General features: G+C 38.0%; 2 protein-coding genes across 2 annotated transcripts in view; one reads left to right on the top strand and one right to left on the bottom strand.

The window, feature by feature from the left end:
- COL9A1 (collagen type IX alpha 1 chain) overlaps nt 1-23351 on the top strand; it is a 67111-nt gene extending 43760 nt beyond the window's left edge. The window contains exons 29-38 of the mRNA XM_048936545.1: nt 5137-5190; nt 5981-6052; nt 9477-9512; nt 9623-9667; nt 11583-11615; nt 13622-13768; nt 14217-14271; nt 16628-16816; nt 19957-20034; nt 21197-23351. Of these exons, the coding sequence (XP_048792502.1) occupies nt 5137-5190; nt 5981-6052; nt 9477-9512; nt 9623-9667; nt 11583-11615; nt 13622-13768; nt 14217-14271; nt 16628-16816; nt 19957-20034; nt 21197-21384 (897 nt within the window). The 3' untranslated portion in view covers nt 21385-23351. The remainder of the gene's footprint in view (nt 1-5136; nt 5191-5980; nt 6053-9476; nt 9513-9622; nt 9668-11582; nt 11616-13621; nt 13769-14216; nt 14272-16627; nt 16817-19956; nt 20035-21196) is intronic.
- The window catches only part of COL19A1 (collagen type XIX alpha 1 chain), a 188813-nt gene continuing 186661 nt past the window's right edge, over nt 21285-23436 (bottom strand). The window contains exon 52 of the transcript XR_007375265.1: nt 21285-21355. The gene's annotated coding sequence lies outside the window, so the exon portion shown is untranslated. The remainder of the gene's footprint in view (nt 21356-23436) is intronic.

Here is a 23436-nt window from a genome sequence, read left to right as displayed (position 1 = left end):
TATCTGGGATGTATCTGTAAGAGTATTTCATGTCTCAGGAGTATGTTTTCTGAATTAACTCTTCTGTGTCTTTAAAAATGCAGTAACAGTTAGTTTGGGTTTTCTTCTATTTTCTTCTATCTTTGCTAATGCAAATAATAATTTATGTGCCAATTCATGAGATCGCATGGATTTTAGACTGAATCTTTGCATGAATGCTGCTGTGCCCACATTTACTTAGGAGAGGTATATAAAGGGGATTATAGAAGTATATGCTCACTAGAGTGGAATACAGTATCTCAAGCTACACGTATCTCCAACTCATAAACATTTAATTTTGCTGTTTGTGTTTAAAAGTGTTGCATATACTCAATTTTTTAAAAATTCTTCTTCAGCTAGTATTTTGTATACTTGTAACAGGAATAAGAATTATAACTGAATCAGGCCAAAGTAATTGCCCACTCTGATAATGCAAGGTAATCTGCTGAACTATGCTTTTAATCCTCTCAATGTGAACATGAATTTACAAAATCAGCAGTCCATACAAACAGGAGCTGACATGCAAGGTTAATTATTTCTAACCCTGTAGTCAGACAAAAACACCTAATGCAGATTAAATACAATGAAGTTTCTGTTTATATCTCTAGAGACCAGCAAGACATCTGGATAACTTACCATCACTTTCTCTGTCATTACAAAGTGCATTTGTTTAAGAAAATGTGAACATCTGAGCGAAGTCGTAGAAACTAAAACTTTTAGTCATATAAAAAGGAGAAAGAAACTGCATTACTGACTGTAATGCAAATTTGCATATAGAGCACTAAGTAATATTCTACTCATCTGTAGTTCCTTTGAAGTTAAAAAGAGCCTTGAATCCCCCTTCCAAGTACAAGCGATGTATTGCTAGGATAGCTTTGGGCATAGAGGAAAGACATCTCTTCAATGCAGAAAACTGAAACAAGGGTTTTTTGTTCAGGAAGAACAAAATGTTGGATTATTGAATCTCATTAAGGTCTGGTCCAAGTTGAGTTTGTATTTATTTTTAGTGCAGAATAAAAACTATTTTCTCTTCCTTCTGCAGTAAGTATATGTAGTAAGTGTATTTAAGCCTCTGCTTCATGGACTCTGCCCTTACATTTCTACGTTAAAAAAAAAAAATCTGTCAGCTCAATAATTCTGCACCCCGTCTTTTCTGAGTTTAGAAAACTGGAAACTTTGAAAATAAGCTGAGAAAAGCTTTTATAATTACTCTAAGGAGACATTTTTTCTTGTGAATATTTTTGTAATTTTTCAGATTTTGAAATTTACTCACAACTTCGAAGTTTGCCAATTTCTGACCAGTTTCATTCCCAAACACTTTCAAAGCCCAAGGTTTTAATGGTTCCTCTTCCAGTGTTTTTCCTATCCTTTTCCTTCCTATTTCAAATTATTCTCTGTAATATTCACCTCAGTTCATTTCTTTCTCCTTTACCCTTTGCTCCATTTCATTCTTGCTAGTAGAAAACTCTGGTAGAAGTCTAGAAAGGATGGACTTCTTCCTCAGTGTTGGAAAACTCTTAATATTTTGCAGGTTATGGAGAGGAGCTTCTGTTAATTTCTGTAGTGCTGCATGGTAGCAGCCATGTAGGGATCCTCTTCGTGCCCTCACTTCACTTACCTCTGTTCTCTGTTTCATTACTGAGGAATGACAGTGTGGCTGTTGGTTTCTGAATGGCCAGCACTCTGATGTGGAGGTCTGTGGGGTAGTAACAAGGCTGACTGCTAAAGCAGACTGCAAACTGGTATCTAGAGTATAGGGAAATATGTCTGTGTTGATGTTATATTAAAACTTTGCTTGGCTATTCTGATTCAGCTGCTTGCAAAAGACAACTTTTTGAGATAAAATTTAATTTCAACATAATGGAGCTTTAAACTTTCATCAGTGACTCAGTTTGTGGGGAAAATATAGTACTTATCTACTGTTTTCAAAATACTCTGGCCAAAGCCTTGCTATCTCAGTGTAGCTTTCATTATTAAGCAACTGTTGTAATACAATCAAAATGTCAAAACTTTGTCCTTTTGCAAGTCTGTAAACATTTCCAATTTCATAGAGAAGATATTAAATCACAGAAAACAAGGTAGGTAGATCTAACAAAAAATAAGAAAACTCACATTGGGAAATCCTTACCTGACTACTAACAACTTTCCTTAGAAGAAAAATGCTTTCAGAAGTAGCATTTCAGTCAATCTTTCCTTTTCCTAGGAAAAATTAAATTAGCAACTGAGAGGGGAAAAAAAGAAAAGAGTTTTATATTGTTTCTTTAGTTTCGTATTCATCAGTTCAGCAAAACAGAGGAAGAACTGGAGAAATATGGACATTTTGCCTTTGTTTCTAAATCGAATTCCACTCAAACTGTTTGTCAGTTAGCTTTTTTTCATTCATGTTATAGTAGCCAATCCAAGTAATTACCAAATTCATTTCTGATTTCAATTTTTCTAAGCCAGTTATCCTGGCAGGTGGCCTGAAGGAAGCAAATCTCAAACATCAGTGTGTCATTCCTAATCAGTGGAATATAGCCAAGCTTCCCGAGCTGCTTAAATACCTCTTTTTTTTTTTTTTTTTTTTTTTTTCCTTATTTGTTGAGATGTAGTAAGATTTAATCTGTCATGTTTTTATTTACAGGAAATACTGGCACCTCCTCCCCTCTCCCCTTTCTCATCCTTTGTTTCTCTTCAGCTATTTAACCTTTAAATCACTTATATTAGGAAAATATGAATCCCATCCTATAGTTTTGAAGTGAAAAGAGAGCTTGAACTACTTCATTTCAGTACTTGCTGAGTAAACTGAGCAGAACATTGCTGCATATGCAGACAAACATATGTGTTTTTGCAAAAGTATTTGTAATGTGATGTGTATTTTCCTAACGTTAGCAGCAGAGTTTGAATGTCTAGCTTCATAAAATTTTATACCATACCTGCTAATGAGAGACTTTTGAGTGTGAGTTAGAGTGAATACTCGGACTGCTTGGGTTGACTTACTCTCTGGAGATGCTTTTGTTTCTCTGTTCATTAAGCAGCTTAGAAAATGGCTTGATTTGATGCTGAAATGTTGAATGACCTAAATGTAGATAAGAATACTCTTCTAAACATCTTAGATTACTTTCAACTTAATCATTTTCCAAGTCTTAAACAATATTTGTCTTTGTCTGACCTATCCTGAAATGTGTGTTTCATTATCTTAACAATTATAATTAAAATCTGGTATTACTGGGCATGTTTTGTACATATAATTTCAGTGGTGTTTCACAAGTGGTGAGTCATAATTTATATTTAAGGAAGTTAACATTGCATGGTTTAAACTGCACAGTCAAAAGAGCAATGTAGATTTCCATCCTACCAGATACACTTTGTTACAAGTAAACCTAAGGCAGTAGATTACTGCAACTATACCACTCTGGAAGCATTCAGGGCCAGGCTGGATGGGACTTTGGGCAACCTCTTTCCTACTTGAAGGGTGGTTGTGGTGATGTGGGGGGTTCTGCCTCTTGCCAGTTCTCCCAGGTAACTAGTGATAGAACAAGGGGGATTGGCCTCAAATTACACTGTGGGGGGAGGAAGGGGTTCTGGCTGGATATTAGGAAAAATTTCTTCTCTGAAAGAGTGGTCAGGTGCTGGAATGGGTTGCCCAGGGTGGTGATGGAGTCACTGCTCCTGGAGATGTTCAAGAAACATTTACATGTTGTACTAAGAGACATGGTTTAGTGGGGAATTATTGGTGGTAGGTGGACAGTTGGATGAGATCTTGGGGGTCTTTTCCAGTTTTGGTAATTCTATGATTCAGTGAAAAGGTCTTTGAGAATCTCAATTCAGGGCCATTTCAGTCAGATATAGTAGATATGCCATTAACTATGTGCTATTCATTTGCATTGTGATTTTCTGTTCTTCTTTACCATTTCAGAATAACACTGTTGTTTGGGGAAGTACCTACAGTGTCTGTTTAACAAAGGATTTTTTACATTTAATGCAGAATGAAAGATTTGGTTGTATTCTTTTTGACCTGCGGAAACTTTGATGTGCTTAAGACATTTATTATGAGTGAAATCCTATCGAAGGAAGATTTTGTTTTATGGCTGTATAGCATTCAGACATGGTGGTATGACATACACAAGGAGAAAATTTTTAATAGCGATTGTATTTTTCATCCTTCTCTTCACTGCATCAGAAATGTAAAAGTGTTCTGGGTCAGAGATGTACTACTGAGCTATGTGATTAAAAAACAGATTTTCAAAACTGCATTTTCTGAGTAGTAAAATGAAGGTGGTTTGAGGGTCTTTTTTCTTTCTTTTTTCTTTGTTTTGTCCTTTCTTTAAAAAAAAAAAAATAACAAAACTTGAAAAGGCTTCTAGAAACTGTACAAAAAGTACTTGAAAAGGATAGTGACTTTAGCATGATAGGATATTTTGGAGGAGAAGAATGGAAGTCTGTCTGTGTTTCGTTCTCTGATCTCTCCAGGATACCCAATTACTTCTGGAATTGTAGGGTTCAATTCTTCATTTATGACCTGGGGTAAAACACATTTTTAAGTTCGCCACCTCCTTCTATTGCTTAGTATGTCACAATATTTTTCTCGTTATTAAGAAAGTAATTATATTTGAAATTATGCATTGTACACATTACTAAAATTCTTAGAGCTGCTTTTATTCAGTTTTCTAAGCTATATATAGCAGGCTATCTACCTGCATACCTAATAACTTTTATTCTTCATATTTTATGATCTTAAATTATACATTATGCTTTTATAGCAAGTACTACTCATGTATTTGCTATACTACAAGTACTACTGTCCTTGTGAGATATGTGCATTCCTAACAGGTAACTTTCATGGGCAGACCCACGAAGGAGACTCTATTGTGAATAATCACTCATCAGAATTAATTAGAATGAATCATCTAATGCTAACTAAATATTGTGTGCTGTTGTAACAATAATTTTTGCATTTCTCAGTATTTGTAATGCACTTGATTTTTATTTTTATTTTTGCAGTAATAAACATAAATCTTGATTAAAGCCAACTACTAAGTAGTATAACTCACTAAACATTGAGAAAATAATCATGGTGTATTCTGAGTTTGCCAGAACTATTTTGAGAGGTAACAATGTCCTTCTGTTTCCTATAAGGGGAGCAGAGGAGAGCCAGGTCCTGCAGGTCCTCCAGGTTTACCAGGGAAGTGGGTAAGCAGTTTATTTCCATATTCAGTGCTTGTGCTTACTTCCAAGAGGCTGTAGTATCAACTGGAATTTCACCTAACCATTCATCTATGCAGGGAGCTGAAAATAATGTTGAAAGAAGTGATTGTTGAGTTTGATTGTTGAGTTTCTTTTTCAGTCCTCTCCAACTGTGCTAGTATTAGCAAATGTTGTTTTGAAGCACATGGTGATGTGTGACTTTTTCTACTACTTTGGGGAAAAAAAAAAAAGAAAAAAAAAAGGGTCTCAGTGATGTGAGAAATTGGGCAGTGCACCCCTGTGTGGTCTGTGTGCAGCTGGGGAACAGGAGCAGTGAAAGTCAGTCTTTCTGCTAACAGCTAAATGAAACTATCGAGTGGAGCAGATTATGAATGCCACCTTTTACTACTGCTCCAGCAGTATTTATACCGTAACTGTCAGAAGCAGAGCTTGGGGAGGTTTTGGCTGAAAGAGCCTGCTGTTGCAGAGGAATGCATAAATCACAGAGTGTAAGATCTTAAAAAGTATCTTTAAGGGAACCAGGCTTCAGTTGAGGGACTGAAGGGTGGAAAGCCCTGTTAGCCCTTTCCCTTACGTTTGCAATAAAATTATTATAAGATGCTGTTCAAAAGGATGCATTATGGATCAGCTCTATTTTGATCAGATAATCATCTTCAATCAAATTGGCACTGTACTGGGAATAAGATTCTAACCCATCTCTTTGTAAAGGTATGGCTCCCAGTTGTTTATTCTAGAACAAACTGAGTAAGTTTACATCCTTAATTTGTTTTCACAGGGTCCCCAGGGTGACATAGGACTTCCTGGACTGCCAGGTCCTCCAGGCCTACCTGGTGGTAAGGGTGACCGGGTAAGAAAAGTGCTCATATACACCCCCTGGGCTTTGACACCGGAAGTAAATACAATAATCTGGGCATAGTTTGCAGGGTTTTTTTACATGAATTCATGTCTTGTTTCTTCTTTGGAATGTAGATTTGTTAGATGCTGTTTAGGGCCCATTAAATACTTTCAGATCATAAAATATGCAGGGAATTACATGACAGTACTTAAGACATTTACCTAAGATTATTAGTGTTTGTTTGCTTGTGTATTTAGAGTTTGAAACATTTAGGGGCTTAAATCACAGTAAAAATCATTGACTCAATGGCTCAGCCAGATCTGAAATTTGTAAATCAGGCTCGCTAGCCACTAAAGAACTATGTGGAATTTCATCCCAGTTCTACAGTAGATACAGTGTCTTTTACATGTGTCTTAGGATCTGCTATAGTAATGCACTGAATAATGCAGTAACTGAGACACCTGTGTATGCAGGCACAACTACAGCATCTAAATAGCTCCAGTAGTATTTTGTTAGAAGAACTGGGCTTCAGCAAGAAGGTATCCCAATTTGTTGAACAAATGCCAATAAAGACTTCATGTAAAAACTAAAATGTCATTGATCTTCCCTTGTTAATAGGAGTCTAGAGAGGATGGAATTCGTTCTTACTATTTCAAGCATCTACATCACATGAAATGAATTGCACTTCAGTGTTCCTCTTACTTTCCCCTACGATCAGGGAAGCACAGAGCTCTAGTCAAGTGTTGGTATCACTGCTGCAGATATCTTTCCTTGTACGGAGGAATCCTGCCCTTGGTTTGCCCATATACAGTAAATCAGGGCTTGCAGTTGCTTTTGTCAGGTTTCTACAGCTGCTCAGGTACTTAAAAATGTTTCAAGGCGGTCTGTTGTCCTTAAAGTATTTCTTCATGTGGATTTTTTTTTTAAATGTTTAGATCAGAGACATGTTTCTAGTCAAATGTAAGTTGATACAAATAACTCTTTTCTTATTAGATTGGCAATGATTCATATGTTAACCTCTTGCTGAGAGAGAATGAAAACACTTAGAGAAGCAAATATGGAAGGAATTTATTATCTGTTGCAATGCTGACAATCTCCTTCCAAAGATGCCTGTTTCTCCTCATCAGTCATATAAAGGGTCTTGACTTCTAGGGTAAAAACAGAATGTAAATGCTCTGTATGGACCCATTCAGATTTAGGCTATAGTCAGGAGATTTCTTTTATCTTACTAGCAGTTGACAGTATCTTGTTCCTGGAGTTTTGGTTGGTGTTTTTTTTTTTTTTTTTTTTTTTTTTTTTGTATTCTAGGGTCAGCTTCATGTCCAGTGCAAACATCTTAAAGTCCAGAATGCTACCCTACCAGTGGTCTCATTCTATAAGTGATTTTTACCTTTTTTGTTTTGAGATACGTGTCAACTGAATTCACTTGTCCTTGGTTCAGTTTTTTTCTTCAGTCCCATAGAGACTGGAGTGAATATTTTGCATCAGGCTTGACATGGCAGGAGCTTTGCCAGGATGTATGCCAAGTCACAAGCCTAAAGAGTGATCACACCATGCCATCCTATTATTTCTCTACCCTGTTCAACTTGCAGCTGCACCTGGTTCTGCCTATGTTAGTAAATGAAATAGTACCAGACCAAATAGATGAATAGTATATCAAAAAATTAAGAACTTTCATATTCTGACATCTTACCCTATTGCCTCAATTGAAATTTTGGGAGACAGTGTAATAGGTTCAGATTGTTTCAGCTGTGATTTTTATGCTTGCTGATACAAATATTACAGATCATTTTGCACGGAAACAAAAGCTTATTGCATTCTCATCATCTATTTGCAGTTTTGTTTCTCAAAAGAAAAGTAGAGAAAAACAACACAAAGATCAGTATGTTAAGTTGGAAATCAATGTATTTTTGTTTGAGTAATTGGAAAACCTTAATAAGGTGTGATTTGGAGAATACTTTTAGACAGAATGGTTTCTGTGTTGCTTGACAGAGTCTGAATGTTAAATAGGTCTGTGGTTTCCACTGCTTAGCTTAGTGCATAATTTAGTATTGGCTCTTCATCCTTGTCAACAGGAGGACAAATCTGAATTTGAGAAGTTGCAGATGTTACACCATATCCTCTGCCTGTATCTTATAGGAATTAAATGGATCTCTGAAACTGCAGAGAAAGTACTGCATCTGTCTATTTTAGGGGAAAAAAAAAAGTACAACTTTCTGTAATTTGGAATGAAAATTTTTGAATGTTCACAGTCTGCAAACAAAAGTAAGGACAGTCTGATTGTTTTTCTAACAAAATACGAATATTAGCATGTTTTCAAATGGTACACTGTTCTATTGGTGAAGTACTTCCACTATAGAAAAGAAACTATTCTCAAAATGAATAAGGTCATTAATTTGATTCATGCCTGTCCAAATAGGTACATTTTAATATTTTTTACAGGACTCTAAGATAAAGACAATTTAAAAAGAAAAGGAGAAGGGGATGGGCAGAATGTAAATTTTAAGATACAGGTAATTTGGCTTTTGTTGTGATAAAGATTCTAGAGACAGTGCTGCTCAAAAATACTGAAAATTAAATAGCAAGCAAGACAAGATTATGACAGAAATCATGGGTGTCTGGATGTGTTTATCCCACAATACCAAGGCTCGTATGCCTTACAGTTACACAGAACACTTCAATAAGGCTGGAAAATATGATACATTTACTGGATTTTTGCTTATAACTTCAACTTTCAGAGTGGTGTTGTAGCATCTGCAAGAATGTCTGCCATGTGACGGAGAGATCAGCTGCTGCTTGACAGTTAGAACCTGTACTAAGCAGTGTGGCAGCGTATTGTATGTTCTATGCTCTTACTTTCCTTCAGCCTGTCACCTTAATCATCTAGGAAGATTAAAGTTCTTTCATTATCATTCTCAAAAATTTACAACTTTAAAGGTCTACTGCATTAATGCTAGATAGTTGGAAGGACTGAAGATAATTTAGTAAGCTTTTGAAGTTGCTCAACGTTTTTTTTTCTACCTGACAGTTTTTTCTACCAGCCAGGGAAGTAGCATTAGAAGTTTGATTGTGAAGAATCTCTAATGTTTTCTGTAGCAGTGTATGGAAGTCCTGAAGGCCTGTTATCTTTCCCAGTAGATATTACTAGTGGGCAAAGAGAACAGATCTAATTTTCCTCCTAAATGAGTATGATTTATGAAGGCACTAAAATATTCCTAACTGTGCTACTCATGATATAGTATACGACTCTATTGCCTGTTCTAAATGCATTCAGAAAAAGGAATTAAAAAGTAGAAAATGGAGACAAAATTTGTTCTGAACAGACTGTGACCAGTTTGAAATAGCTACTTTAGCTCTACTGTAGAGAATAGAAGAAAAACTAATTAAGTCTCTGTGTTTCAAATTGTAAAATACTTCTGCATCTTTAATCTTTTAGGGCTCAGCAGGTGAACCAGGACCTAAGGGTGAGCAAGTAAGTCATGTTACAGATCATAATACTTTCAATTTACACTGCCAAATGCTGCAGTACATAGCACTGACTAAATCTTAAGACTGATAGCATGTTTTTATTTTATCGTATAGGGTGCACCTGGATCAGAAGGAGATGCAGGAGAAAAGGGTGACTTAGTAAGACATTTTTTTTTCACTGTATCTGATGTTTCTTTGTTGTTTCTTCAAAATACTTCAAAAATATTCAAAAACTTCAAAATATTGTTGGAGCACTTCAAACACAAGGTTTGATTGTTGGAAATACAATTTCAGTTGTGTACTAAATGGGCATCTTGTGGTGCACAGCAGTTCTATTAGTCTGATCATATATTTCAGCTGTTTTAAAGCTCTTTGAAATACACATTTTCTTGGGATCTCTTTATGTGCATACTCAAAATACTTATATATAAAAATATATATATGCATATTCATACAAATGTTTGTGCGTATGTTCATATATAAATATATATAAATTCTTGGTTTTTGAAGCAGTGAGGATGAAGAGGTAGTTTAATTCAGGTGAAGCAGGAGCACAGGTAATAATTAACCTTAATAACACAGATTTGACTGAAATGCACTGTAATTCCCTTCATCTTTGGTAACAAGCTGAAGCAACTGGCTATTAGAGGAAGATTGGTCTGAGAAGAGGCAGTGGCACTGTAATAGTACTGAAGAAGTGAGGCATGTTGTGAATTCACATGGGTAGTATCTGTGGCATGTGCCCTTGGGTATTTGTTTTCCTGGAGAAAGAGAAATGCACTAATACAGAGTGTATTGTCCCCTTGTGAGCCTCTACCTGAAGTAATGTGTCCAGGTCCAGGGACCCCATGGAGCTGTTGGAGCTGGTCCAGAGTAGGGCCAAGAACATAATCAGTAGGTTGGAGCACCTCCCCTACGAAGAAAGGCTGAGGGAGCTGGGCTCGCTCATCCTAAAGAAGAAAAGGATCTTGGAAGACCTTATTGCAACCTCTAAGTATTTAAACAGAGCTTACAAGCAAAAGGGAGACTAATTTTTTGCGTGGTTTGATAGTGATAGGACTAAGGAGAATGGCTTTAAACTAAAAGAGGGGAGATTTAGATTAGATATTATTCTTAAATTCTTAAATTCTTAAATTCTTTAGTCAGTGAGTGGAGAAGCACTGGAACTTGTTGCCCAGAGAGCTGTGGGTGCCCCATCCCTGAAGGCATTCGAGGCCAGGTTGAATGGGGCTCTGGGCAGCCTGATCTGGTGGTTGGCAATCCTGCCCATGGCACGGGGTTGGAACTAGATGAGCTTTAAGGCTCCTTCCAATCCAAGTCAGTCAGTGATTCTAAACTGATAACTGTCATTTCTATTTGACTTAAGACATATTAATAGACAAGGTGACCTTTCTGGCCTTTCTAAAACTACTTATTTCACCAATGCCATTTAGGAGCTGGTGGAATATAATTTTTCTGAAATATCTCCAAGGGTGATCCAATAACATCAAAGTGGAGGAATTAATGTTTCATTGATGAATAAAGACTTTGAACCAAAACGCTTTTTAATTTTTATTTTTCTAATTCAGAATGAAAGATGTAAACTTTCTATAGTGAGACTGTTATTCTCAGACCAAATGTACAGGGGTTGCTGGAAGCCAGGAGCTATGTTGCTGGGAATGGAAACTTCTAGGGGTTTGATTTCCCTGTAGCACACTGAGTAGACAACTGCCTGGTTTCTGTTAATATCTTTTCGTGGCTAACAAACACAACATAGTAAAACATCTGTAATTCTGACAAATAAGCAGTACAAAGCCAGTTGTAAGAAAAATACTTTCTTTTTGTGCCATACAGATGTTCTTATAAGAAAGGAATCTTACATATTATAATCTAAGATTTAAGTTTTATTTCCAAATAAATTGTAATTAATTTGAATTATTTTGAAGTGCAATTTTACATAATCAACAATTGCCTTGGATGTTAAATATGTGAGCTTTTTTACTTATGTGGGAAAATAATGTGAAGTTTACTGCATTTGTGATGAGTGTTACAGTGGGTACTCTCTTCTAATAAAGTGTGTGTTATTTTTGTTTAGGGTGATATGGGATTACCAGGTGCAAAGGGATCTGTAAGTATAAAGAGCTCACTGTTACAGAAATACAGATCTGGTAGATTGTGCTGAGGGACATGGTTTAGTAGGAGCTATTGGGAATAGGTGAACGGTTGGACTGGGTGATCTTTTAGGTCTTTTCCAACCTTAGTGATTCTATGATTCTATGATTCTAAAATGGACAGTGTTCTGATGAGCTCTCACAATTAAATGAAATGCACTCCCACAGCATTTCTTCTTTCTGAATTTTGAGTACAATTATAAACATGTATAAACATGTTCTCTGTGCAGTAGAGGAGTGGTGCAGCAGGGTGCCCAGTGTAATGGCCTTTACACTGTAAAAGAGTGGCAGTAGGACTATGTTGTCTATGTGAAAGTACTTCTGGCCCTGATTCCTTAACTGCTTTCATGTGGAAGGTGAGCAGAAGCTTGTATGCCACATAAGAAACAGAATTTGAGAGCTGAATGGGTTCTTTTATTTCGGAGTCATTGAAGAGCGGGATTATTGCAGCAGCTGACAGTTTGGGCTACAATATCAGTGAATCAGCAATTCTGCCTATGGGGAATTCAGTCTGAATGCTACAAAATGAGCTGTGCTTGTGTTCTTGGTGCCCAGTGTGCCTTAAGGGTTAAGAAAATGCATGCTAGATAGCATTTGCTGCTAGCTAACATCTTATGGGAAGGACTCAAGGAAGAGATGGAGTAGGGGAGAAATCTAGTTTTCTCTCTTCACTGCATGAAACCCTAGAGTGCTCATCATCCTGGTGAGGATAGGGATGAGTAAACCCAACAGCTTGCCAGACTGGGCAAGAAAGAAGTGATGGCTTCCTGGTTGTGTAGCTCTCAAAAAAGAATTTTGTTCACATTATTACAGCAGTAGAAGTATATTTTCATGGCCCTCTGGTGTCAGGGACTGAAGTGTAGCATAGATGGAAAGGAAATGGCTCCATCTTGTGGATTTAAGCTATGGTTTTGAGGATCACTTTCAGTGGGTGGTTGCTTTGTGGTTTGTTGGTTTGTTTTGTTTTTTAAATTTTCCTTTCTTTTATTTTCTTCTTTTTTTTTTTTTTTTCTTTTTTCCCTTTTTTTTCCTTTTTGACTGGGAGACTTGGGGAGCTGTAAATACATACAGGTTTTGTTAAAACAAAGAAACAAACAACTTTTTTTGTGATTGTTTTTGCTTTCACTACTTTTGATTAAAAGTAGTACAATAACTTATACAGAAAGTAACAGAATTGGCCTAGGTCTCACTCTGTATTCTATTTAATCACTTAGCATTTGCTCCAGGAAACATTCTATAGCTTATTTACTATACTGTACTTGTGTGGTGATATTAATGTAGCCATCACAAGCCCTCCATTTCCCTGGGAACAGGATGCTTGTACCAGTAAAACAGCTCTTTATATGCATTCCCTCAGTACAGTAAGCTGGAAGTGCATCTGTTGTAGCACTGTGCCAACAGCACTTGGAGTGAGGGTGCTCCTTTCCCTATGACAGCACAATGAAGCCTAGGCCCTCCAACCTGTGTGCTTTGAACTCTGACACATGAATGAAGCGAAAGTTTGTATTCCAAAACAGCCTGGGGCTAGATGATGCAAGATCATACTGTGGTACTCTTTGAGGAATGGCATTTGGAGCAAGAAGGGAGATTAAAAGTTTCTATTCTATAGAACATGTAATGTCCAGAGAAGTCATATATGACATGAATAAGGGCAGAAGTACAAACCAAGAGACTGTTCTGTGGTAAAAACATTGTCTTGCACGTGTTACTACAATGAAGGTTCAGTCTTTTTTTGACAGAATATCTTATTTTCCCACATCTTTTCTTGAAATGAAAGGAACTCTTTTTAATTTTATAAATTGCACAATCACTGACTCTAGATGCTTATATAAAAAGAATCTATGCAATTTCGCATGCCAGTGGCTGTTACTTTGCATTCATGAATAGCCCTGGTCACTATTTGGATGTGTTGGAATAAGTCTACCACTAGCATAGCAGTCATTTAAAATTCTTTCATTGCCAGGTTGGTAATCCTGGAGACCCTGGTTCCCGTGGGCCAGAGGGAAGTCGGGGACTGCCTGGCATGGAAGGGCCACGAGGTGCACCTGGACCACGAGGCTTGCAGGGTGAACGGGGTGCTCCAGGTCTGCCTGGTAGCCAAGGTCCAGCTGTAAGTACTGCCTTCATGTAATTGATATCTTTTTGAACTCTTAGCTGTCACTTGCACCACTCCGTTTCTCACATCAGGAGATGCATATGCATGAGAAGCTGAAATACTACAGTAGGGTTCAAAATACACTGTAACTTGCAACAGACATGTTTAAACAAAGGAGAAATATTAGGTTTGTATATAATTAGTCCTTTGGACCTCAGTGTTCAGTTTACTTGTCTTTTCTTGTGCTCACCACACTCCTGTGGTGTGCATGTACCATATCTTAGACAAGGGCAAATTACACACACACAGTACATACCCACCTGCCTCGTTGAATTGACTTCAGCAGGAGTAGTGCAGGGACTGGAACACCTTTTATTGAACAGCCACTGTCTTTAGCATAAGTCATACTTTCAAAATATACTGTAATGTCAACTGTTTTTAAATTATTATATTTTAATCCTAGGGAAAAGAACCAACTGATCAACACATTAAGCAGGTCTGCATGAGAGTTATGCAAGGTAAATATGCTAAAATGTATTTGATGTTTCTTCAGCATTTATGTTACGAAACTCAATTGCTGTGGCAGCAAACAAGATTTTGCCAATTTCACCTGGAATAAATAGCCTGTCCTCAGAAGGGCATGCTGTAGAAAGTTCGTACACGTGAATGGGCTTGTTCAGGAAGAGAAGGCTGTGAGCAGATCTGATTGCAGCCTTCCAGCATTTGAAAGGGGATTATGAAAAGGAGGGGAATCAACTTTTTACAAGGGTAGATAGTGATAGGACAAGGGAGAATGGTTTTAAGCTCGAAGAGTGAAGGTTTAGGTTGGATGTCATGGGAAGCTCTTTACAGAGAGAGTGGTGAAGTGCTGGAACAGGCTGCTCAGAGAAGCTATGGATGTTCAGTTCCTGGAGGTGTTCAAGAGGAGGTTGGATGGGGCTCTGGGCAACCTGGTCTAGTGCCAGATCTGGAGGCTGTTGGCTCTGACTGTAGCAGGAACGTTGCAACTTGATGATCCTTGAGGTGCCTTCCAACCCAAGCTGTTCTATGATTCTGTGATTGTAGACTCCATCTGAGAAACTAGTGAAGGATCTGGAACGCAAGCTTTATGAGGAGCAGTTGCGGGAGCTGGGATTATTTAGTCTGGAGAAGAGAATGCTCAAGGGAGACTGTATTAGCTCTCTACAGCTATCTGAAGAGAAGTTGTGGTGAGGTGGGAGTTGGCCTCTTGTCCCAGCTAACTGCTGATAGGACAAGAGCCTCAAAATGTGCCAGGGGAGGTTTGGGTTGGACGTTAGGAAACTTGTCACTTTAAAGACAACCATAAATGAAACTCAGCTCCTCAGTAAGCCTTATCCACAGATTGCTATACCTAGCCTTCCTCATTTTTCTGCTGGCCATACTTCTGTTTCAGATTCTGTTATCCCCTATTATCTTAGTATTTCTGGATTGTGGATGCAAAATAGCTTTTCTCGTCAAGTCATGCAGAATTTATAGCAAATGTCATATGGAACTGTGTGTGACTGTATCACAGAAAGTTTTTTCTAATGCATACTGGAAAGATGGATTTGGAGTCTGGAAGAAGATCTTCAAGGAAAGAGATGACAGCTCCGTACTGTTGTAGAAGTAGAGTGAAAGGGGGAGGAGGAAAAGGAAATAGCTAGAGTAGGTCATCCCAAGGAATAGCAAGCTGATTTTATGCCTAATGAATGGTTTGAATTCTCTTTGTCAAAAACTTCTGCTGTGTTGATTCACATGATAATGTCATCAATGTACTGCTGGTGTTCAGGAGCTTCTCCATGTTTCAGTGCGGACTGAATCAGCCCATAACAAATGGTAGGGCTGTGTTTCCACCCCTGGGGTAGTTGATTCCAGTTATACTGTATGCCTCTCCAAGTAAAAGCAAACTGTGGTCTGCACTCTGCCACCAGACTGAACAAAGCTCACTGTTGATGTCAATTATGGCATACCAGTTGGCTCTTTGACTTCAGTCGATATTGAAGTTCTAGCATGTCTGCTACAGTAGCACTTAATGATGTGACTTGATTCAAGCCATGGTAGTCCACTGTTAGCCTCCACTCTCCAATGAACTTTCACACTGGCCATATGGGGACTATTGAAGGGTGAGCCTTGCTGATTGCTCCTCGGTTCTCCAGCTGGTGAATCAGCTGATGAGGAGGAATTCGGGAGTTCTGGTTTGTGCGATGTTGCTGCCAGTGCACCACAGTAGAAGCAACTGGCGCTTGCTGTTCTTCTACTCTTATCAACCCCACAACAGAAGGCTCCTGCTGATCTGCCTTAAAATCAACATCATAAGATGATCAATTATTTACCAGATCTGAGTTCGTGAGCACAGATTTGAGGCGTGTCTTTCTTTTGAAAAATAATGCCTGAACTTACTTTACAGGCTCATTGCAATGTCAAATGACTGTTCATGTGCTTTTTAGCTGTTCTTTCTTTCAAAGATGGATCTTAACAACTATTAATAAGTAATAATGAAGAGAGAGATTTGCTCTTCTTAGGGAGAGCAATTAAGTTTTCTTACAGATGGTTGAAAATTAAATTACAAAAATATAAGGACATTTCTAAATAAACTGCTTACATATAAATTATTTCAGACTGCAAACATTAAAAGATGTAGCTTCAGACTGACCAGTTTCACAGTGCCTCTGCAGTTCACCACTGGTAGGTCTGAGATAGTAACTTATACGTAGCATACTTTATAAATACCATTTCATATAAGGAAAGTTCTGTATTATAATCTGTCAATTTCCATAGCAAAGAACATACATTCTTCTTTAGCAAACTAATATTTGTTTATCTTCTCATTCAGGTCCCACTTGCAGCTTAATTTTGTCCTTCTGTTCATTGCAGAACAACTCTCTCAGCTGGCAGCCAGTCTTAGGCGGCCAGAATTTGGTGCTCCAGGTCTTCCTGGCCGACCTGGACCTCCAGGTGCTCCAGGGCCTCCTGGGGAAAATGGTTTCCCAGGACAGCTTGGACCCCGTGGCTTGCCTGGCCTTAAGGGTCCTCCTGGTGAGATTGGTCGTAAAGGTCCTAAAGGTAAGAAACTCTGTAACTGGCTTTTGGTTATTGGATATTGAGAAATGCTTTCCTTGTATCTGAGGATAGTTATATATAAATGAAGTTCAACATTCTCACACGCTACCTGAATTAACATCAGACTTGGCCTTCAGAGTTTTCCATGATGTATAACCAAAGGTTCTCAATGCCAGAGGATGTCTATGGGTAAACCACCCCTTATTTACTACTGACAGCTGAACAACGGTGGAAATGAAGTTTTTCTGACCAAGTTATAGAATCAACAGTTCTTGTTTATGTTATTAGATTGTCTGAGACAGAGTGTAAATCCTTTGAGCTAGAGATTTCAACATCTAATTTGAAAAAAAAAAAAAAAAAAAAAAAAAAAGTTGAACCTTGGGAATGATTCAGTTGTTTCTGTTTGTTTTTCCTTTTTTGATTACAGGTTATAGATGAACACTGTACAAGTACATGCACAAAAGACTGCATTAGGAACCTAACTTGTTTTTCTGTACCCATCTCCTCAGTTGCCCCAGTAACTTAAGGACACATTTGCCTGGCCTCAGTAGAATTTGTTTATAGATCTGTATTTTGTTATCAAATCACTTACACAATATGGGGAAAGGAAGAGCACCTGCCTGCCTTGATCTAGAAATAAACAGCTGAATCAATTTCCTAATATTAACTGCCCTTCTCACAGAATTCTGAAGTTTTTCATGTGCTGAAAAGTTTCAGCAGTAATTCTCTTCTCCCCCACCCTCCCTCAGTCCAGTTGTGAACTTTACTTTAGCAAGAATTCAGTCCCAAAAGCTGACAGAAATGGTCAAATCCATTCACTGCTGCTAGCCTACTTTTCTGAGTCTATCCAGTTTTTATATTACAAATGGCTGATAACAATGTGCCTCATATTTGGCCATAATACTTGAGCCATTCTTACATTTAACAGCCTCACAGCATGTAATTCATTGGTCCTTTGTAAAAGACAACTCTGTAAGAAAATTGACTTGACTTACCTTTGTGCTTCACAAAAAACATCAATTTAAGTTAATCTCTTTTGTTCCTGTCTTAGAGGGTTTATATGCATCCAAAGGGTTATACAGTACAATTTTCTGCAAAGCCTTCTGTGCACTCTGCATGTATTATTCTTTCTATTCAGCAGTGGTTTCAATTTGTTTTCCTGAAGGAAGGTTTTAGTTAAAAAATTGTATTTCAGCACAAAGCCAGTCTGTTGTTGGATTAGAGCACTTACTTTTGTCTCAACTTTTGTTTGAAAGAAAAATTGGAAAAGTCTTTGAGAGAGGGAGTAGAATACAAAGAAAGCAAACCTTAACTGCATTGTTGCCATAGCTCTGTTACTGTTTTATTTAATGTAGTGTCATCTATATTCATAAAAGCAACAAAAATATGGAAAATACAAAGGTGGTCTGATATGCTGAAACTGATTCAGCAGACAGCAGGCTGTACTACAGTGATATTTTAAAAAATATTTACAGAGCACATTAAGAAAAAACTACCTAAAAACAAGCATAAGGCTTTGTTTCCTATCATAATTGCCATCAAACTCCAAGTTACCTTATAGTAAACCTTGAAACAAGATTGCAGACACCAAAGAGGTGTGTGCTCTCAAGCACGACAGTACTTTAAGATGCAGAACAGAAGCTGTCTAGCACTTCAAACACTTGCCAACTGCCATAGTTAGATTCTTTACATTGCACTGCTAGGCTAGTTGGGTAATTTGACAGTCCTCTTTGGGTATTTGAGGCTGTTGGCATGCTCACTTCAAAGCAGTGTAGGACTAGCACCTGAAAGAAGTATTGGGTGCTTTTTCCAGCCTTGTCGACACCAATCATTATCCACTTTCGTGGTTACCTGGTGAACAGACAGTGTGGGTTATTTAGTTCCTCCCACAGTCAGGCCATTCCATGGCACTGCCAGAGTGCGAGGCCGAGATAAGATGAGAGACAATGGTGGAGTAAGTTGTCATCAGGGGCTCTGCTGCAGCCAAATGATTGGACTAGGAGAATTAAGTTACTTGTTTTACACAGAATCCAGTTTGATACCTTGTGAAAGATACTGCAGAAAGTCTGGGATTATATTATTTATGATCTTGATAGCTGTGTGTTTCATGGCATGTGGCAGGAACCCTGAGAAAGATCTTTATTACCTCTCCTTGGATTCCTTGTAGTCAGTACAGTTCCACAGATCTCTTAGAGATGAACTGACATTCCTCATCCATTTGGGGAGCTGCCTGAGATGGGAGTTAAAGAGCGGGTACATAGGACGAGTTAAAAATGGAAGAAGGAGGAGGAAGTTGAGAATGGTTTAGGTCATGATAGAGGAAATAGAAACACAAGAATGTGTGGCCATGAGATGATAGAGCAGCAGAAGATACAAAAACACAGTGACTTCAGTAATGTCAACAACAACAAAGTCTTGGATCAAAGAATAAGAATCAGATGAAGAGTTTAAGTAGGGTGTGCACAACTGTAAACACGTGGACGGTTGAGGAGTGAAACAACGATCAGAATTAGACTTTACAACTAAAACAATAACAAAAATCAAAGCTTCCTCTTACTAAGATGCTTTCTGTTTGGAGCTATATATTAGTTTGAAGAAAAAATGGGCATCCACTGAAGAAAAGTCTCTGATAGCAGTGTGTGAGAACAAAGTAATTTATTTTTACTGTACCCAATATCTTATGTGGGTGTCAGTAGAATACTGTATTCTGAGCAAATCAACTTCTCTGCAGCAGCTGTCTCAAGGAGCAGCATTGGAGAATTTTTAGCTGTTAGCTGAGTTCACTTGGTCTTTCAAAAGCCCTCTGACAGTAACCTCAGGCCATAATCCAAAATAGCCCTTGTTGTTCTGTGGGCTTGGTTTATTTCTGCTATATAGGTTATGGAACATTTCATGCAGTGCTTACTGTCCTGTCCCCAGTTTTTTCCCCCCTCCAGTGTCTGAGTATAACTCAGACAGAAAGAGGGAAAGAAGGCAACTCAAATCCCAAATCTTTTATAGGTGTCAGGACATTGTTCAAAGGTAGTAAGAACATATACAGCCAGCTGAATTCTCTGCTTATTAGCTGTTTGCTTTGGAGGAAGAGCTTACTAAAGATAATACTCTAGGCAGGCTCTAATTAACGTTTCATAAATTTACTTTAGGTGAAGCAGGAGAAAGGGGAGAAAGAGGTTTTCCAGGCAGAGGAGTGAAAGGTCTCCCAGGACCGAGAGGTCTTCCAGGTAAGTATAAAAGGGTGGGGATAAAGAAGAAAACAAAGATATTTGTAGTAAAAATTTATTCAGAACTGGTACCTCAAGCTGCCTTGAAAATCTAAAAGGTGTCCATTAAGCAATAAGCTTCCAAATAACAGTACTTCACTATTTTTACTGTGTAGGTAATGATAAAATCAGCTCTTTCCTAAAGTGCTACTGCTCCACTCCATTTATGGCAGCATAGAAGGATTAGGAAAAAAAAAATATACATAGAGAGCGTTAAAATAGAGGAAATGATTAAAAAAAGAGGAAAAAAAGAGCAATGGAATGACAAGATTCAAACATCAGACAGTCTTACTAGCAGGTGCAGCATTCTTCAAAATCTCCATTCGTAACTTAAGACATTCAAAACACATTTATTTATTTCTGTTGTAATTAATTGCAGCGATAAGCAGTAAGAGGTCCAGGATGGATACCTACTGCCCTCTAGTGGCCAACAGTGAAAATAAGCGTTTCCATAAACGTCTTCGTATGGCATGTTTCTGTGTATACATAGACAGAAGCTATCAAAATTTGTTCTCTTTGTAAAAAAGGAAAATAATTTCACTTGAGTATATACTGATACTCAGAATGTCTATGACACTCAGTGTTCTCCCTCTGGAAATTTATGATTGGAAGGGGCTTACTAAAATCACTGCGTTATTTAATCCCTTCATTGAAGTTCTAGAAAGAAAACAGCATACGTTAGTGCTCAGCCATTCCACTCTACACATCTATTCTTCAACGTATCTGAATGGAGAATAAAAATAAGTTTTTGATATGTATCTTTCTGGAGTGGTAATACTACTCTGAAATAGTGAGTAGCATCCATGAACATCACCAACAGTGCTGTGTGCAGTCCTCCAGTCAGCTATCTGGTCTTGATTCTTACAGTGGCAGATCTGTACCAGTGCAACTGGAGAGGACCGTTTCATTACTATAGATGTGTAAACACAGTCTGGTTCTCTGTTAGAGAATAACTGTCCCTCTGAGTGGTCAGCTCTGCTGGGAAGATGCTGAGAGCATTAAAAAGGGAACCCCATCTTCACACAGCTTTTTAGTTCTTAGTAAAGCTAAAAAAGTGGTAAAGCCAGGTCTATACCGACCACATCACATGCTCCCAAATTTAGACCCGCATCCGCTTTTCCAGGTGAACCAGGCAAAGCCAGCTATGGCAGGGAAGGCCGTGATGGTGTACGAGGTCCCCCTGGGGTGGCCGGTCAGCCTGGGATTCCCGGCCCTCCTGGCCCTCCTGGCCCTCCTGGGTACTGCGAGCCGTCGTCTTGCCGAATGCAGGCTGGACAGAGAGCTGCTGGTAAGAACATGAAAGGGCCATGAATGGGCAACGTGAAAGCCACAGAGCATTAGCATCAATTTACATCCTGCACAGACAGCTGAAAATAATAATAAAAAAAAAGGAATGGAGGAGAAACACAGGCTTGCACCCACGATTTCAGTAAGGCATTTTGAACACAGTGGTTGTACATTGTTTGTAAAGGCGTTCATAGCAACACAAGTTGGAACAACGGTGCTTACAAAAACACACAGGGCTTTTGGCTCTTTATAAAGGCATTTGTTAATTTAATATTGTTTTTAAACAAAGAGTTGCCCTGAACACTTCTTTACCCATACTTAATTTCTTTGTGTGATATAAAGTGAAAGAACAAGTCTTCAGCCATAAAATACATAAATAAATAAAAAGGAATAGTTTATTTACTTTAGTTGTAACTTTTTTGTGTGCTTGTAAAATAAAATCTAGAGCTCCCTTGAGCAGATTACATCACTTCGTTGCATGTATGTGCTGTACAGGATATGCTATAAGCCTCCCTCAGCTCTTTGGTACCATTGTAGAAATGCAATGGGAGACTGTTCTCACAGAAAGCTGCTGCTGCCAGCTTTTATGCTGTAAATCTGTAAATGTACGATCACTGGGTTCTTGTGAATAAGCCAGATGAAATAACCTCCTCATTTTCCAGTTCAGTTTGTGTTGCATTCTGAATTTCAGATGAAGTCTATTCCAGCTTGACTCCTTCTATGTGAAATTAAAAAGAAAAAAGGCAGGAAGCCCCTGTCAGGGAAATGTTAAGTCCCAGAAACGTACTAGTTTGGTAGCCAAGGTTACATGTTTTGAAGTCACTTCTGTGGTTGTACAAAAACCCAATTAAATAATGTCTTAATTCCCTGTATGCTTTTGTATGTATGTTTACTTCAATACCAATAAACACAACAGCTAGAAGACCACCTGAGTTGCCTTTTTTAGAGAAACTGAATTTTAGAGGAAAGTATGCAATGTGGATATTTTGTTTCTCTCTGTATAAATTAAAGTGTGTTTTTGACTTACCTTCTCTGAAGCCTGTTCTTTCTTAAAGATGACAGTGAAACGATCCTGTGGCATTTTCTTTCATTTTGCTATTAGTCACCCAAATTTTAAAATACAAATTTTAGCACTCTTACTTTGGGCGTTTTTTTTTCCTAGCCCTTCGTTGTCTACTTCTATTCAAAATTGTTGACTTGTAGGCCATGTGAAAATAAGAAGTAACACAAGCAGCTGGGCTCTGCCTGTACCACACAGTAGAACATTCAGGTAGAAAAAATATGATGTATGCTAAAGGAATTATTGAAAAAGGAATGCATAAACCTTCCCCCAAAGAAACCTGATGCTCTTGCTGCTTTGAATTGGTTCCCTGCAACTCACCTGTTGACAGAAAGTGCCTAAATAGGATCATGAGGGAAAAAAGGTGTCTGATTGCATTACTAACTAAAAGAAAGTACATTTGCACATCTATCAGAGACTTATTGGCCAAACTTTCACATAACCAACATCTTCTACTTCAATGCTACAGGATTCATCAGAACAGATGATTGCAAAGAATTTCAGTCTTAAGAAACAAATCCGCTCAATTGCACACCCACTGAGTAACTTGTTCATAAAGAACAATGTTCCATGAGGTTTCCAAATCACAGAATAAAAAAAGACCTCAAGAGACCACTGAGTCCAGCCCCCACTGTGCTGGTACCCTACAGGGGGTCACAGAGGTAGGTGCCTTGACAGGTCTTAAACATCTCCATTGAAGGAGATTCCACAACCTCTCTGGGCAACCTGTTCCAGGGCTCTGTCATCCTTACCATAAAGAATGAGGTTGGTTATTACTAATTTAGGTCACGGTCTCCAAGAGCAGGTAACATGACAAATAAAACACCACTGTTACCGACAAATTGTAGTTTCACCAGCAAACTTTTATTTTGATTATAAAGTGTGTAAAACTGTTAAAAAGAAAACAACAACAACAACAAAAAAAAAACAACTGATAACAGAAAGAATGAAAATATTATTTTCCATATGTAATGCATAAACATAATGAATCAAAAGAAGCAAACCCTCCAACATTT

This window comes from Lagopus muta, chromosome 2 (assembly GCF_023343835.1).
Source record: "Lagopus muta isolate bLagMut1 chromosome 2, bLagMut1 primary, whole genome shotgun sequence".
Classification (NCBI taxonomy): Eukaryota; Metazoa; Chordata; class Aves; order Galliformes; family Phasianidae; genus Lagopus; species Lagopus muta.
Note: the sequence above shows the minus strand (reverse complement) of the source record. Positions and strands in the feature narration are given on the sequence as shown.